Source organism: Puma concolor, chromosome E2 (genome assembly GCF_028749965.1).
Source record: "Puma concolor isolate L17-30 chromosome E2, mPumCon1.1.hap2, whole genome shotgun sequence".
Taxonomy (NCBI): domain Eukaryota; kingdom Metazoa; phylum Chordata; class Mammalia; order Carnivora; family Felidae; genus Puma; species Puma concolor.
Window position 1 is genome coordinate 56987521 of NC_141681.1, and position 18435 is coordinate 57005955.

Genomic DNA, 18435 nt, shown 5'->3' on the forward strand with positions numbered 1-18435 from the left:
CCGTCTCAGTCGACCCACTAGGACCCCCAGCCCCAAGTCCCCGCGCTGCTCCGCCTCCCCAGCTGGAGGCGCGTCTACACTGCTTGCTACAAATGTTTCCCCCGGCATCGTGTTGAATTTGTCAAATACCGCCGCTCCCAACAGAAGCGGCCCACCCTTCCCTAACCTTGTGCCCAGCCTGGCTCCAAACGACACCAGCGGGATTGGGAGGAATCCAAAAGCAGAACCTGAAACCGCGGGGCAGAAAAGACAAACAGGACTGGCAGACACCAGGAAGCAGACCCTGAGCCGGGGAGGACACTGTACGCCCAGGCCCCGCCTAAACCCGCCGTGTCATAAACGCGCCCCGGCCCCGCCCAGCGACTCGCGCTTGCGCACTTTCCTGCAGACCCGGAACTGGATCGCCCGGAGCAACCAGCGCGCTCGGGTGAGTGAGTCTCCATTTTCCTGGTTTACACCAGGGGCCGTGCTCCTAAAGCCCCGCCTCCACATCCAGGTTTCGGGGTCGCCTGGAAGGTAAAATCCTTGCACTCACTCGTCCCTTTCACCTCTCGCGGCGTGGCTATAAGACGTTCCGATCCCAGTCGCTCGGGGCGGGTCCCGGGCCTCTGCATCGTTTCCGTTTAAAATCGCTCTGAGGCAGGTACGGGCCCAGCCTTTCTGTCTCTGGCCCTTGCAGACCCCGATCGCCCTGACAGTCGCTTTCCTGCTCAGAACCTTTCTCTGACTCCCGAGTCTCCCCACTGCCGTCCACCCCCAACCGCGTCGTGCACAGTCGTCACTAGGGAGGTGGATGCAGGCCCTTCGCCCCGCCGCAGGGAGGTCAGAGTGGGGACAGAGATGGCAGGGAAAGACGCAGAAATCTGCAGAGTTAGAAGGCCGTCATAAAGTGTGGGGAGAAAGAACGGCGGGGATTGAAACAGAGGCCGTAATAGAGTGGGGTCAGACTGTTGGAGGAGGAATAGTGAGGCAGGGACACAGAAATGGACAAAGGGACAGAAGAGAAACAAGGACACAGAGACTTATACAGAGAAGAAAACACGTAGTGGTCTCAGACAAAGCACAGGACCCAAATCCAGGTGAGTACTGAATTGACTGGATATGGGGATATTAAGTTGTGAAGTACTGATTTGTGGCTTTATGACTTCATTAATCTAAAATTTGGTGAATTGTTCGTTATACAGAAGAGATTGAGAGTTGTGAACCCTGATGTTTGAGGCATCTGCTGTTTCTAAGCATTGCATCAGAAGATCAATTCCATTTGCAACCCCTACTCATCTAGAGGGCAGAGGACTAGCTCAGTGAGTTAACCAGGGAAGACTTTCTATAACCACATGGTGCTTTTTACAATGGCCATCATTAACAGTACTGTTTGTCTCTCTCCCTTTTTCCTGTGGCTCATGGTATTCTTTGGTGTATCCTCATACTTGTTTTGGCTTTAATCTCAGAATCCATTGGATATCTTTTTAATTTCCAAATTATTTTCCCTCTGAATTTTATTGTTCAGATTATGAATTTTATATACTTTCTACTCTATCATATGTTGGAACCATTCTTTGATTTCTGGTAAATAACTTTATAATATTTCCTTACACATCCGTTAAGGGTGTTGATAATCTTTAACACTCAAAACGTGTTCAGGCAGTTAATTTAATATTCAACAGTTCTCTTTTTCCCTTAAGTGATCTTTTACATTACTGAGTTCCAAGCTGAAGTCTCCAACTAATTAGACGATCCTCTCAAGTCCCCTTTGTCTTTTCTGTACACATGTTGAAAGGTGGTCTGGATTGATGTGGAACTTTGTTCCAGCAGAGCCCATCTGTTCATAATACAGATTGCTCAGAGCTCATCCCCACAGGTCACCCTTTTTCATGTTTTCCAGGACTTGTAACTATTTGTAATTTCATACAGCTTTTCTGGAAAAGAGGAATTAAATGTTTGGGTTTGATCAAACCCATGAAAGACAAGCCTCTCTTGTTCGGGAATATGAAAGGTAATCTGGAATTAGGACCAACACTTTTTTTTTTTTTTTTTTTTTTTTAAATTTACATCCCAGTTAGCATGTAGTGCAATAATGATTTCAGGAGCAGCAAAATCCAGTGATTCATCCCCCACATATAAAACCCAGTGAACATCCCAAGAAGTGTCCTTCTTAACGCCCCTTACCCATTTAGCTCATCCTCCCACCCAGCACCCTTCCAGCAACCCTCAGTTTGTTCTCTGTATTTAAGTCTTTATGTTTTGTCTCCCTCCCTGTTTGTACATTATTTTTGCTTCCCTTCCCTTATGTTCATATGTTTTGTGTCATAAATTCCACATATGGGTGAAGTCGTATGTTGTATGTGTTACTCTGACTGCTAATTTCACTTAGCATGATACACTCTAGTCTGTCCATATTGTTGCAAATGGCAGGATTGTATTCTTTTTGATTGCCAAGTTAATACTCCACTTATATATATACATATAATACTTGTATATACATATATATATACTTATATACATATATACTTGTGTGTGTGTGTGTGTATATGTATGTATGTATGTATATATACACATATATATGTATATACCACATCTTCTTTATCCATTATTCAGTCGATGGACATTTGGGCTGTTTTCATTCTTTGGCTATTGTCAATAGTGCTGCTTTAAACATTGGGGTGCGTGTCCCCCTTCGAAGCAGCACATCTGTATCCCTTGGATAAATACGTAGCACTGCAAGTGCTGGGTCATTGGGTAGTTCTATTTTTAATTTTTTAAGGAACCTCCATACTTTTTCCAGAGTGGCTGCACCCATTTGCATTCCCACCAGCAGTGCAAAAGAGATCCTCTTTCTCTGCATCCTCGCCAACATCTGTCGTTGCCTGAGTTGTTACTGTTAGCCATTCTGATAGGTGTGAGGTGGTATCTCATTGTGGTTTTGATTTGTATTTCCCTGATGGTGAGTGAAGTTGAGCATTTTTTCATGTGTCGGTTGGCCATTTGGATGTCTTCTTTGGAAAAGTGTCTATTCATGTCTTCATTTCTTCACTGGATTGTTTTTTGGGTGCTGAGTTTGAGAAGTTCTCTATAGATTTTGGATACTAATCCTTTATCTGATATGCCATTTGCAAATATCTTCCCTCATTCCGCTGTTTGCCTTTTAGTTTTGCTGATTGTTTCCTTCGCTGTGCAGAAGCTTTTTATTTTGATGAGGTCCCAATAGTTCATTTTTGTTTTTGTTTTTCTTGCCTCTGGAGACATGTTGAGTAAGAAATTGCTGCGGCCAGGTCAAAGAGGTTTTGGCCTGCTTTCTCCTCGAGGATGTTGATGGCTTCCTGTCTTACATTTAGGTCTTTCATCCATTTTGAATTTATTTTTGTGTATGGTGTAAGAAAGTGGTCCAGATTTCTTCTGCATGTCACTGTCCAGTTTTCCCAGCTCCACTTGCTGAAGAGACTGTCTTTATTCCATTGGATATTCTTTCCTGCTTTGTCAAAGATTAGTTGGCCATATGTTTGTGGGTCCATTTCTGGGTTCTCTAGTTTGTTCCATTGATCTGTGGGTCTGTTTTTGTGCTAGTTCCATACTGTCTTGCTGATTACAGCTTTGTAACACAGCTTGAAGTCCGGAATTGTGATATTTGCAGCTTTGGTTATCTTTTTCAGGATTGCTTTATTTGGGGTCTTTTGTGGTTTCATACAAATTGTAGGATTGTTTTTTCTAGCTCTGTGAAGAATGCTGGTATTATTTTGATAGGGATTGCATTGAATATGTAGATTGCCTTGGGTAGTATTGACATTTTAACAATATTTGTTCTTCCCATCCATGAGTGTGGAATATTTTTCCTTTTTTTTTTTTTTTTTGGTGTCTTCAATTTCTTTCGTAAGCTTTCTATATAGTTTTCAGGGTATTGATTTTCCACCTCTTGGGTTAGGTTTATTCCTAGGTATTTTATGGGTTTTGGTGCAGTTGTAAATGGGATCGATTCCTTGATTTCTCTTTCTGCTGCTTCATGATTGGTGTATAGAAATTCAATTAGGGGCACCTGGGTGGCTCAGTCCGTTAAGTGTCTGACTTCAGTTCAGGTCATGATCTCTCTGTTTTTGAGTTTGAGCCCTGCGTCAGGCTCTGTGCTGACAGCTCAGAGCTTGGAGCCTACTTCGGATTCTATGTCTCCCTCTCTCTCTGCCCCTCCCTTCCTCATGCTCTGCCTCTCTCTCTGTCTCTAAAATAAACATTAAAAAAAAAAAAGAAATGCAATTGATTTCTGTGCATTAATTTTATATCCTGAGACTTTGCTGAATTCATGGATCAGTTCTAGCAGTTTTTTGGTGGAATCTTTGGGATTTCCATATAAAGTACAAGTCATCTGCAAAGAGTGAAAGTTTGACTTCCTCCTTGCTGATTAGGATGCCAGGACAAGCCCTTTCTGCTTAAAGCTATCCAGGCCATCATTTCAGAATTTACTTACACCCAGTTCTGCTCACTCAACTCAAACTTCTTAGGGGTAACTTGGTAAAATTACTCCCCTTCTGAGCCCCAGTGTACCTACCTGTAACATGGAGATGACAGACCAAAAATTCTGAACCTGAGCTAATAAGATCCCTGAAATGATTTTCAAAAGTTGGGTGTGTTTTTGTGTTGGCAGTTTTCTGGATGAGGGTATGCAGTTATCATTAGAGTTTACAATGTGACCCATTTCCAAAAATAATAAAAACCACTTATAAAGAGGCAGAATAGTCTTAGAGAGAGAGACATGCCTCTGTCAGCTCCACCCTCTCTGTGTGTCTTAGCTATATCTTAAAAATTTGTGTCATCTTTTGACATTAAACCTTCTCATGGCTTCCCATCACCATGAGGACAAAGATCTAAACTCAGAGTGTAGTAACCAGGGAGCTTTGGAGCTCAGGTGGCAACTTGTTCCAAATTGATGGCATGGACAGGCTTCTGTGTCTTCCATCAACCATTCATTGGATGCTGGCTTCCTAGGGAGGAGCCAAGAACTTGAATGAGGGAGTTCCCTTAGGCTGAGTGCCAGGTAGACAAGACAATGCAGTTTCAGTAGAGTGTGTACGTTTCAGCAGGAGGGGAGGGCTTTCTGAAGAAATGCTTGACAAATGCACTTGTTGGACTCCATATAGGAGTTTATTCTCCCTGCATCCCTTCTGTTGCGGTGGGCAGCAAAGGTCTTTTTCCCATAGTAAGGTGCTCTCTGTATGCATACTCTATATGCATACTGTGGCAGAGGAAGAGGATATCTTGATTCTAAACATTAAACAACATACTTTTTGTCACACAGTATAACTTTACCTGAGAAGGAAGACCAGAAGAAGAGGGGGAAAAAAAAGGAGGAATGGCTCTTTTCCAGGTAAAAGTCCTATTTTTCGATGATTGTTCTTCCTAAAATATCACATTTTGGACTCATTAATCTTCTCCATCTCAGAGTTGTCCTGCCTACAGTGTTTACTCCCACCCAGGGCCTTCTCCCAGTCTCCTCTCATCTCCATGCAGATTCCATCTCACTGTGACCCAGTGACATGGAACTTGGGAAGAGGCTCCTTTTAGGTGGTTATCCTGTGAAGGAGTTTCTTTGCAGGCAAGAACTAGAGATGGGGGAAGTGGGCTGTCATGTCCTTGAGGTTGGGCAGTAGGATTCTTCAGAGACTCCTTCTAGATGCCCATTCAGCTCATATAAATAAACCAGGATTAAAGAGATTACATACGTAAGTAATATATTAATGCTCACAAGTACTTGAGAAACCCTGGAAAATAAGACTGACGGGGAAATTTGCTTTGACTGATTTTACAAATGCCTTTTGACGTTAAACGAGGGAACCAGTGTGCTTCTGACTCCCAAATATTAATACTTTGGAATAGAATGGGAAGTTCAAAGTATGGATAAGGAATAGAGAGTTTTGTTAACACAATTAGTTTTAAAATGTAGAATCAACCTACTTTTCTAACAGTAAGTGTTCTTTAAATTATTTATAGCACATCCATCTCATAAAGACCATGTGTGGTGTTCTTTCAGGAACTCTTATGCCGTAGATATTTTAAATAAAAATGTTTATAACTTAGCCTGACATAGGACCAGAACTTTCTGTCATCAGAGAGGCTGGTGCTCAATTTTCATTTTACTAATAATTGTTAAATTTTTTTTTGTATTAAACCCCTCTAGTATATATTTTTGTGGTTCAGTTCCACACAGTGGTACATCTTAGAAACTAATAAGTAAAATAACCATTCCCTCTCACATCTTTCACCATCACGGATTGTCTTCATCAGGAACCGATGTTCTCTTTAGTGCAAATCTTCTAAAAATGTATTTACATATTGTAATGTGATTTTAGAAAATATTCTTCACTACATGTTTTATCATCATATTTCACTCTGCAAATTGAAATATTTACATACCATATGTCTTGAAGTTGTTCTCATGTTAGTAAACGTAGAGATAACTGCTTTTTTAGATCCTCATTGGAGCATTCACTAAATGAAGAAACATGGGTCCTTTACAATTTCTTACTGTTTCAAAGAATGCCATGGTGGTGGCTTCTCAGCAGGCAGACTTCACTACAGACACATAAGGGTATCTTAAAATTATTACGGGGTGCCTGGTTGGCTAGGTCGATAAGATGTCCGACTTGGGCTCAGGTCATGATCTCATGGTTAATGAATAAGAAGTCCACATGGGGCTCTGTGCTGACAGCTCAGAGCCTAGAGCCTACTTCAGATTCTGTGTCTCCCTCTCTCTGCCCCTCCCCTGCTCACATTCTGTCTTTCTCTCAAAAACCAATAAACATTTAAAAAAAAAAGAAAAAAAAAGATTGTACAGCTTAAGCATGATTACCAGGTTAATGATAGTCTTTCTGAGGAGGCACAGACATTCCACTTACTAAATAAAGATTTTAAATCAATTGTCTTGAACATCCTCAGCTAAAGGAAAACATGGAAAACATCTAAGAAGTAGGAGAATAATGTTTCAACAAATAGAAAATATCAGTAAAGAGACAGATGAAATAGAAAGTGATGGAATAGTTATTCTGGAGTTAAAAAAGTATAATAGCCAAAATTCAAAATTCACTAGAGGGTGAATGGACAATAGATGGACAATAAGAATAAAGAATCAGTGAACCCAAACATAAGTTAACTGAAATTATCAAGTGTAAGCAGAAGAAAGGAAGAAAAAGAATAAAAGGGAAAAAAAGAAGAAAAATGACTGGAGACTAAGAAATCTTCAAACACTATCAAGAATACTGATATACATGTAATAGGAGTCCTAGAAGGATAAGATAAAGAAAGGGCAGAAAGAATATTTGAAGAAATAAGAGTTGAAAACCTCCCCAATATGTCAAAACAACCTACACATCCAAAAAACTCAATTAACTTCAAGTATGACAAATGCATGGAGATCCCTGGCAAGCACATAATCAGTCAGCTTTTTATTTTTTTATTGAAAAAAAAAATTTTTTAACGTTTATTTATTTTTGAGACAGAGAGAGACAGAGCATGAACAAGGGAGGGTCAGAGAGAGAGGGAGACACAGAATCTGAAACGGGCTCCAGGCTCTGAGCTGTCAGCACAGAGCCCGACACGGGGCTCGAACTCACGAACCGTGAGATCATGACCTGAGCCGAAGTCGGACGCTTAACCGACTGAGCCACCCAGGTGCCCCAATCAGTCAGCTTTTTTAAAAAAATTTTAATGTTTATTTTATTTTTGGGAGAGAGAGACAGAGCACGAGTGGGAGAGGGGCAGAGAGAGAGGAAGACACAGAATCTGAAGTAGGCTCCAGGTTCTGAGCTGTCAGCACAGAGCCCGATGTGGGGCTCGAACCCACAAACCATGAGATCATGACCTGAGTCAAAGTTGGAAGCTTAACCAACTGAGCCACCCAGGTGCCCCAAGGCTTGTTTTAGATACACAAATAGGTTGAAAGTGGAAGGATGGAAAAAGACATTCCTTGCAGATAGTCACGAAACCTACCTGAGTAGCTATACACATATCAGACCAAACAGACTTTAAGTTGTAAAATTGCTACTAAAGATGTTGAAGGACATTCTATATTGAAAAAAGAGTCAGTCCATCACGAGGATAAAACAACTACAAATGATATGTATATAACAGCAAAGCCTCCAATTTTTTGAAGCAAAAAAAGAGTTCTACTATAACAGAGGGAGACCTCAGTGTTCCCTTTTTAATAATGGACAGAACCACCAGACATCAGTAATAGAGGACTGTGCAACACTAAACCAGCTAAACTCAGCAGACATATATAGAACACTCCACTCACCAAAAACATTGCACTCAAAACTAGGAATAGAAGGGAACCTGATCAGTCCGAAAAAGGATATTATAAAAATTCCATAGCTAACATCATACTCATTGGTGAACAACTGAAAACTTCCCCCTAATATCAAGAACAAAACACGTATGCCCCACTGTGCCACCACATATCAACACTGTATGGGAAACTTTAATTAGAGAAAATACAGAGGATAAATAAAATGTGTCAGAATTGGAAAAGAAATCAAACGATCTCCACTCATAGTGTACATGATCTTGTATTTAGAAATAAGAATCCTCAGAAAGACAGTTACCATATGTTTTCACTCATATGTGGATCCTGAGAAACTTAACAGAGAACCATGGTGGGGGGGGGGGGGGTAGTTAGAGAGAGGGAGGCAAACCATGAGACTTAAATACTGAGAACAAACAGGGTTGGTGGGGGGTGGGGGAGAGGGGAAAGTGGGTGATGGGCATTGAGGAGGGCACCTTTTGGGATGAGCACTGGGTGTTGTATGGAAACCAAACTGACAATAAATTATATTTCATATAAAAAAAAAGAAATAAGAATCCTCAAACTATTAGAATGAATTCACTGAAGTTACAGAATACAGTATCAACACTCAAAATTCAGGTTGTGTTTCTGTACAGGAGCAATCAACAAATGGACAGTAAGTAAACAGTTCCATTTAGAAGAGCAAGAAAACAAATGGGAATAAATTTAACCAAGGAAATGGAAGATTTACACACACTGAAATTTCATACAAAGTTGTTGAGGAAAATTAAAGAAAACCTAAACAAATGTCAAGATATCCTGTGCTTGTGGCTTAGAAGACCTTAAAATGGCAGTACTCCCCAGAGCAATATAAAGGGTAATGCAGTCCTTAGAACACCCCAACAGCATGTTTTGCCCAAATGGGAAACCTCATTCTAAAACTCACATAGAATTGGTAAGGACACCAAATAAGGAAAATAAATATGAGAAAGAACAATATCGGAGGACTTAGAATTCTTGACATCAAACCTGACTACAATAACTTTGAGTAATCAAAACTATAATTCTAGCAGAGGCTAGAAATACAGATCAAAGTGATAGAATTGAGCGTCCACAAGTAAACCCATACGTCTGCAATCCATTCCCTTTTACAAGTCTGCCAAAAACAGTGGAAAAAAGAATAGTCTCTTTAATGGTACTGGAACAACTGGATATCCTTGTGTCAATGAAACTGAAACTACCTCCTACCATATAAGTAAATAAATTCAGAATTAATCAAAAGACTACAGGTAAGAGCTAAAACTATAAAGTCTTAGATGAAAACATAGAGGTAGATCTTCATGACCTTAGGGTTGGCAGTGGATTTTTATATATGATACCAAAAGCAAAAGAGAAAATGACTAAGTAGATAAATTGGTATTTGTCACAATCATGTCTGTGCACTGAGACATTATCACATGAGTGAAACAGTCTACCAAATGGGAGGAAATAATTTGCAAATCACAAATCTAGTAAGGGTGCAGAACCTAGAAATATATGAAGAACTTCTCTACAACTCAACAACCAAAATACAAAGAGCCCAATTTGCAAAATAGTCAAAGTATTTTAATAGACGTTTCTCCATAGAAGATATACAAATGAAACAAGCACAAGAAGAGGTGTTCAATGAAAGTAGTCATTAGTAAGATGCAAAGTCAAAACCAAATGAGTTATCATTTCATACCCACTAGGATGACTATTGTAAAACAACAACAACAACAACAAAAAATAAGTGTTGGTAAAGATGTAAAGATTCTAATTAGAATCATGACACATTGCTGTTAAGCTGTTGTAGCTGCTGCAGAAAACAGTGTGGCCAATTCTCAAAATATTAAACCATGTGACCCAGTAATTCCACTCCTAGGTATATAACCAAAAGAACTGAAAACAAATATTCAAACTTACTTGTACTTGAAAGTTCACAGCAACTTAGTAACATCAGGCAAAGGTGGTAACAAGCAAATGCCCATCAGCAGTTGAGTGAATATGGTCTAGTCCTTCTATGGAATACTCTGCAGGCAGAAGAAAGCAAATGTACCACTGATACATACTATATCATGGATGAACCCCAAACATTATTCCAAGTGAAAGAAGGCAGATGCAAACGGTCACATTTTTGATGCCATTCCATTCACATGAAAAGATCCAAAATCAGTAAATCCAGAGAAAAAGCATTAGTGGTTGCCAGGGACTGGGCAATAGGAAGCACCTGCTTAATGGGTAAAAGATTTCCTTTGGGGCTGATAAAAATGTTTTCTATCTAGACAGAGGTGAGGTTTATGCAACATTGTGAATGCACTGTCACTGAATGGTACTTTAAAATGGCTAATTTTATGTTAACTTTATCTCTTCAAAATTATCTTACACAAATCAAAGAATACTCACTCTAGCCAAGTCCATCTTTACACATCTGTGCTTCCCTAATTTTGTGTCAAATAAGAACACTTTCCCTGTCCACTTGGTGAAATGTGTTTTCCTTTCAGGGACGGTTGACATTCAGGGACGTAGCCATAGAGTTCTCTCAGGAGGAGTGGGAGTGCCTGGACCCTGCTCAGAGGTCCTTGTACAGGGACGTGATGTTGGAGACCTACAGGAACCTGGTCTCCCTGGGTGAAGATAACTTCCCTCCAGAAGTCGGTAATTACTTTTTATGTGTTTGCATTTCCTTTTGACAGTCCCTGACTTGATCATAGGAGTTTCAAATCCCTGTTCTTTAGGGAGTGATTGCAGCCGTTTTGATGGAGAATGGAAAGGCATCATAATGTGGCAAATGGACTCTTAACTTCCCTTTCCTTCAGAAGTTCTGCACTCCTGCTTGTTTAGGTGGTTGCAGAACATTAGTCAGAAAACCTTATGGGAGGGAAATGGTGATGACGAGCACTGGGTATTATATGAATCACTAAATTCTACTGAAACCCATACTATACTGTTTGTTAACTAACTAGAATTTAAATAACCATCTAGAAGTCTGGGGAATAGGATGTAAAAACCCTGAAAGTCTTAGTAAGTCCAATTTCACGGACATCATTAAAGATAAGGCTCAGAGACAATAAAGTTACTTAAAGTTGGGGAAGGAAAAGGAAACCTTACGGTGAATTTTTTAAAATATCTGATTCTGTGGTTTTACCCTTGTGCTTTTGGTTCAGTATTTCTTGGAAAGAACCAGATCTCTGCATACCTAAAATAATCCTTAAGCATTCAGGCACTCAGTTGACTACTTTTTGAAATATGTTTCCACACCCACATATACTGAATGTCCTTTCTTTGTTGAACAACAAGCTGGGAATGTATTCTGGAAGAGCAAAGCAGATCTGTTTTTCTTTATAAATGGAAATCTCTTCTTGAGCTGAATATCATCTCCATTTTCGAAGCAGGGAAAGAGCCCTGGACTGTGGAAAGTGACCTGAATATTTGGGGAAATCCAGACAGGTGGGAATGTATTGGAGATGTGAGCACAAGTCAGAGCTTAGATGGGCACAGAGTAAACAGCTCCAGTAAATACTGTTTGGGAAGGATCTGTGGGAAAATACAAGTTCATTCCTTATGAGCTTTCAAAGAAAAGCCTCCCTCACCCCCTACCCCACACTTCTCATTCTGTTATTCAGATGTGTAAATCAAATGTGTACACGTCTAAACTCCCACTATTAGGACCTACAACGCTGTTACCTGGGCCAGGTCTGACCCTCTAGATCTGACCTCTAGGTCTGACCATACTGGTGCCATGGTTTGAGAGGGACTGGGATGGCTGTCCCTAAGGAATCTTTTCCCTGATCTCTCTTGGTTCTCATTCCATACAGGTCAGAGCTGAGGCCTCTATAGTGCAGACCCCAGGACCTGTTCACTTTCCATTTCTATTTTGTGTCCTAGAGAGAACTTCTCAGGAGACAAACAAAATGTAGTATCTGTCCAATAAAAGTAGAGCTAAAGTTTATCTCTTTCTTTCCTGGGCCATCCTGGCTTCTTAGGGTCGGGCCATTGTGCATTAATTAGGAGGAAGTCATGATGTGGATAATTCCAAAAAGTGAAAATCCAAAATTAGATGTAGTTGAAATACAGCACAGCTTACTGACATCTCTAGTTAGCTTTTCTGTAGGAAAAACATGTATCATTCCACAGATGTTTATTGCATTCCTGATATACGGAAAGCACCATATTAATAAATTTGGGTGGTGTTTTGTTTAGGTTGTTTTAAGAACTAAAGAGGCAGCAGCAAATTTTGATGTTAAGTAATCTCTGCACCTATTGTGGGGTTTGAACTCACCACCACAAGGTCAAGGGTTGCATGCTCTACCAAGTGAGCCAGCTAGGCTTCCCTCTTTTTTTTTCTTAACCTTTTGATCCCTTCACCCATTTCTGCCACTGTCCCCTCAACTTCCTGCCTGTAGTAACCACCAATCTGTTCTCTGTATCTACTAGGAGAGGTTGTTTTGTTAAGATTCCACATATAAGAGAAATCATACTGTATTGGTCTTTGACTCATTCCTCTTAGCATAATGTCCTCAAGGTCCATCCATGTTGTCACAAATGGCAAGATCCTTTCTTTTTTATGGCTGGATAATATTGTGTTATATATACACAGCTTTATCCATTCACCCATCAATGGACACTTAGATTGTATCTGTATCTCAACTACTATAAATAGTGCTGCAGTGAACATCAGAACGCTTCTTTTTGAGTTAGTATTTTTGTTTTCTTCAGATAAATACTCAGAAGTAGAATTGGTGGATCACACAGTAGTTCTCTTGGCTATACCATTTCATCTCCCACCAACACTGCACAAATTCCCCACTCTGTCACCAATGCTTGTTATTCTTGTCTTTTTAATAACTGCCATTCTAATAGGTGTGAAATGATACCTCACTGTGGTTTTGATTTGCATTTCCCTGGTGATGAATGACGTTGAGCATCTTTTCATGGTCCTGTTGGCCACCTCTAGGTCTTTGTAAAATGTCTATTCAGCTCTTCTGCCCATTTCTTAAATTGGATCATTTGAGCATTTTTGGGCTGTTTTGGATTATTAGTCCCTTATCAGATACATCATTTGCTAATTTTACATTTTGTTGAAAAAGTGTTTACTTTGCTGTGCAGACACTTTTTAGTTTGATGTTGTCCCACTTATTTTTGCTCTTGTTTTTTCTTTTGGCGTCAAGAGTCAAAAAAACAAAAAAATTTGCCCAGACCTGTGTCAAGGAGCTTCTTACCCTCTATCTTTTCTTCTAGGAGTTTTTTATCCATTTATCTTTAATCCATTCTGAGTTAATTTTTGTGTATGGTGTCAGTCAGTGGTCCAGTTTCACGCTTTTGCCTCTGGCTGTCCCGTTTTCCCAAACCATCGATTGAAGAGATTGTACTTTCCCCCATTGTACAGTCATGTCTTCTTTGTTGTAAATTAATTGACCATGTGTGTGAGTTTATTTCTAGGCTCTGTTCTGTTCTGTTGATCTATGTATCTATTTTTATGCTAATACCATACTGTTTTAATTACCACAGCTTTGTAATCAGGGAGTTTGAAATTGGGAATGTGATTCCTCTAGCTTCGTTCTTCTCTCTCAAGATGCTTTAGCATTTGGGTTCTTTTGTGGTTCCATACAAATACAGGATTTTTCTATTTTGTGTGTAGGTTTTTAAGTGGATGTAAATTTTCAACTTATTTTTGTAAATACCAAAGAGTATGACTGCTAGACAACATTTAGTAGTATGTTTAATTCTGTAAGAAACTTGCAGTCTTCCAAAGTGGCATACCATTTTGCATTCCCACCAGCAGTGAATGAGAGTTCTTACTGCTCCATATCCCCACTAGTATTCAGTGTTAGTGTTCTGGATTTTGGCCATTCCCATACATGTGGAGTGACACCTCATTGTTATAACACACATTGTCCTCAACTAAATCTATGGCATTCTTTAAGCCAAGATTTTATGATACCTTGAGAACATACTTTTTTTGTGGTTTTTTAAAGTTACCGCCTTAGTCACAGAAATATCATGAAATTGATTTGCCATAGCTTTTTATATAATAATACATTATTTTGGGGCACCTGGATGGATCAGTCAGTTTAGCATCTGACTCTGGATTTGGGCTCAGGTCATGATCTCACAGTTCAAGAGTTTGAGCTCTGCACTGGGCTCTGTGCTGACAGTGTGGAGCCTGTTTGGGATTCTCTCTCTCTGCCCCTCCCCCACTCTCCCTCTTACTCTAAGTAAATAACCTTTAAAAAATAATTCTTGTATGTGTTTCCTGGAACATGTATATATTAAATAGTTCTCTTGAGTACCTAGAAATGGAATTCATGGGCTATTCAGTTTGATACTTTTCAGAACAAATGCTGAAACAGATGTCAGTCTACAGTCTTCCTATAACACCATACTGTCTCCTTTTTGATATTTTCCACTTTCACCTCATACCAATACTGTACATTCTTACAGGATGAGTCCGTATTATGCCTGTTGCTAAATCAGTTCCTTTCACCAAGGTCAGGCGTTTAACTTACAACACAACCATGTTCCCATAGATGTGCAAGCACAAGCACGGTCGCCACATGGCCTGATACTCCTTGGGCTTCACTCTTGCTTTTCTGAGTCCAAGTCCTGGCCTTTCCTCAGATTTTTTATTGAGCTAAGAGAACTATACTGGTATCTCCAGGTATATTAGTTTTGAGCACCAAAGCACCTAAGTTTCCACATGATATGCTCCTCCCCACAGTGCAGAAGGACCCCTCTTCATACACAGTACAAGTTGCTGAAGACTGCAACTTGATCTGGTGTTTAATAATAATGTGTGTTTAATAGTGTATGAGAATATGATGAAAGAAAGAAGATATTTTAAGAAACCTGTATATTACAATCTAAAAATTGGTAGCTCTAGCAGGTTAAGTTAGTGAGTAATCACAGTTACACAAAATAATAGTCTCTGGAATTCTAAAGAATTCTTCCTTGAGAACTAAAGACAGAATTTACATTCCATAAGGAACACACAGTAGGAGAAATCAAAGATATGTTGAGAATCACTGAACTATGAAATAACTGCTTGAGATAAATACATTTTTATAAAGATTAGGAATTAAGGAAGATAAACATCTCTGATTTCATGCACAGTTATATAATAGCCAGTGTATAGGTGAGCTCTGTAATCATGAAGTATTATTTCATTATCCAGTTATATGGCCAAAAAATATGGATAGTGTATAATGTGTGTTTGGAAAAATTACCTTAAAATCAGAGAAATTATTAAAATGGAAAAATTTATAAAAAGCAAACTTAAAAACATTATTACAGTAGTGTTTGAAGACCATCCTTGAAAAACTTACTGTGTTCAGTATAAAGTATTATTTGGTTGTGTAATTATGTAATTCAGTATAAAATATTTACCTTCCAACTCTCTTTAATAGGAATCCCTTCCGATGAATTTGCAATCAAGGAATTATCACCAACAGAGAATATTAATAAAGGAGAATTTTACCACTTAGTGATATTGGAGAGAAATGGAAGTCATGGAATCAAGGATTTTGATCTCCAGGAAGTCTGGGAAGATATGCATGAGTTTGAAAGTCAGTGGGGATATGATACAAGAAATTATAAAGTGCCTTTGACCCATAACAAAAATTTCATTTGTAGAAAAGACCAGCAACTTAATCAGTCCTCAGTTACTCTTCCTAAAAAGCAGAGTGTTTCTGTAAGAAATAACACATACCAGTATTTCATGGGTGGTGAGCCATTTATAAGGACTTTGTTAAAACTAGACAAGAACAGAATTGGTGCTGGAAACCAGTACGTAAACTGCTTGGAAAATAGAAGTGGATTAAGTTTGCAGGCACATCGGGCTGAACTGCAGAGATTTCACAGTGAGGAGAAAATGTATGAATGTAATCCAACTGAGAAGTCTGTCAGCAATGGTTCCTCAGTCTCACCACTTCAAGGAATTCCTCCCAGTACCAAAAACATTTGGAATAAATCTAGGAAGATTTTAAAATACCCTTTATTACCTGCACAAGACAGGAGAGGTTATGCTAGAGGAAAATCTTACAAGTGTAATGACTGTGGGAAGGCTTTTAGCAAAAGCTCAAATCTCATGAGTCATGAGAGAATTCATTGTGGACAGAGACCTTACAAATGTAATGACTGTGGCAAAGCCTTTACAGACCGTTCAAATCTTACTCGACATAAGAAAATCCATACTGGAGAGAAACCTTACAAATGTAACGAGTGTGGCAAAGCGTTTACCCAATGTGCAAACCTTACTAGGCATCTGAAAATACACACTGGAGAGAAACCACACAAATGTAATGTGTGTGACAAGGCTTTTAACCAAAGCTCAAGCCTTATGGCACATCGGAGAATTCATACGGGAGAAAAACCTTATAAATGTAGTAAGTGTGATAAGGCTTTTATCAAACGTTCAGACCTTTGGGGTCATGAGAGAACTCATACTGGAGAGAAACCTTACAAATGTAGCGAGTGTGGCAAAGCCTTTGCTGAGCGTTCAAATCTTACTCAACATAGAAAAATCCATACTGGAGAGAAACCTTACACATGTAATGAGTGTGGAAAAGCATTTACCCAATTTGCATCCATTACTAGGCATCAGAAAATACACACTGGAGAGAAACCACACAAATGTAATGTGTGTGACAAGGATTTTATCCAAAGTTCAAACCTTATGGCACATCAGAGAATTCATACAGGAGAGAAACCTTATAAATGTAGTAAGTGTGATAAGGCTTTTATCAAACGTTCAGACCTTTGGGGTCATGAGAGAACTCATACTGGAGAGAAACCTTACAAATGTAATGAGTGTGGCAAAGCATTTACCCATTTTGCAACCCTTAATACACACCGGAAAATACACACTGGAGAGAAACCACACAAATGTAATGTGTGTGACAAGGATTTTATCCGAAGTTCAAGCCTTACGAGACATCAAAGAATTCATACGAGAGAAAAACCTTATAAATGTAATAAATGTGATAAGGCTTATATCAAACATTCAGACCTTTGGTGTCATGAGAGAATGCATATTGGAGAGAAACAAATGTTATGAGTGTAGCAAAGCCTCTAGTGGAATGATCACATCTTACTCAGCATAAGAAAATCCATACTGGAGAGAAACCTTATAAATGTAATGAGTGTGGCAAAGCTTTTGCCCAATTGCAAAACTTATGAGGCATCAGAAAACACATCATGAAAAGAAACACAGTAAACCTAATATGTGTGGTGGTGCATTTATTCAAAGCTTCAGCTTTGGGGTCATCAAAGAACTCATGGTAGAAAGAAAACTTGCAAATAAAGTGAGCAAGTGTTCAAGCTGTACTCAGCATCACAGATTCCATCAAGGAGAGTTAACATATGAAACTAATGTACGTGGCAAAACTTGTAACCATCGCTCACACCTCACCTGGTATCAGAATATAAATCTCCGAACCATACAAATGGAATGTATGGCAAGGCTTATACAAGGTTATACCTTGGGGAACATAATTTTTTCTAGGGAGAAACCTTACAAATGTAATGAGTGTGGTCAGCTTTATAAAAGTGTACAACTTTGGGGTGGAGGGTAAAAATAAGTGAATGGGATTAAGAGGTACAGACTTCCAATAATAATAAAAAAAAAAATGTACAACTTTTGGTCCTGAAAGAATTTACAACAAAGAATTCATACTGGACAGAAACATTACAAACGTAATTAAAGTGATAATTTATTCAGCCAATTCTCTCAGTGGACTACCATAAGAAAATTCATACTAGGGGGAACTAGGTTTATTTTGAACATTAATCAATCTTAGGTGTTAAATTCCACAGAAAATTAAAATTATTTAAATTCATGAGATGAAGTGTGTCAATGCAACAAGTATATCTGGAAAGACCTAATCATCTTCTGTTTAAATCTCTTTGAAAGATTTTATTTTCTTCTCTACATGCATCATGGGACTCAAACTCAACCACACAATCAAGAGTCACATGCTTTTCCGACTGAGCCAGCTAGGCACCCCTATAATTTTTTTTACTACATTTGCTATTCTTGGGGCACCTGGGTGGTTTTGTCAGTTAAGCGTCTGACTTCAGCTCAGGTCATGATCTCAGAGTTCATGGGTTTGAGCCCCGCGTCAGGCTATGTGCTGACAGCTGAGAGCCTGGAACCT

The 18435-nt window shown here is 39.2% G+C and overlaps 2 protein-coding genes across 3 annotated transcripts in view; one reads left to right on the forward strand and one right to left on the reverse strand.

The window, feature by feature from the left end:
* LOC112850892 (zinc finger protein 677-like) overlaps window positions 1-18435 on the reverse strand; it is a 92074-nt gene that overhangs the window by 24500 nt on the left and 49139 nt on the right. Inside the window, exon 6 of one of the 2 annotated variants that reach the window (XM_086688402.1) lies at window positions 9847-10314. The exons of the other annotated variant lie outside the window; for it this stretch is intronic. Coding sequence (XP_086544528.1) covers window positions 10303-10314 — 12 coding nt within the window. The 3' untranslated portion in view covers window positions 9847-10302. Of the gene's footprint in view, window positions 1-9846; window positions 10315-18435 lie in introns of those variants that run through there. 2 annotated transcript variants of the gene reach the window in all.
* On the forward strand, window positions 523-18117 carry LOC112850890 (uncharacterized). The gene is made up of 4 exons (XM_086688394.1): window positions 523-1079; window positions 5282-5350; window positions 10786-10939; window positions 15688-18117. Exons 2-4 carry the CDS (start codon window positions 5336-5338, stop codon window positions 17334-17336), a joined length of 1818 nt encoding a protein of 605 aa, XP_086544520.1. The 5' UTR covers window positions 523-1079; window positions 5282-5335; the 3' UTR covers window positions 17337-18117.

Excerpts from the sequence above, each read along its gene's own strand:
- LOC112850890 (XM_086688394.1), top strand. Across the intron at positions 10,940-15,687 it reads TAACTTCCCTCCAGAAGTCG|GAATCCCTTCCGATGAATTT; the intron begins GTAATTACTTTT and ends TCTCTTTAATAG.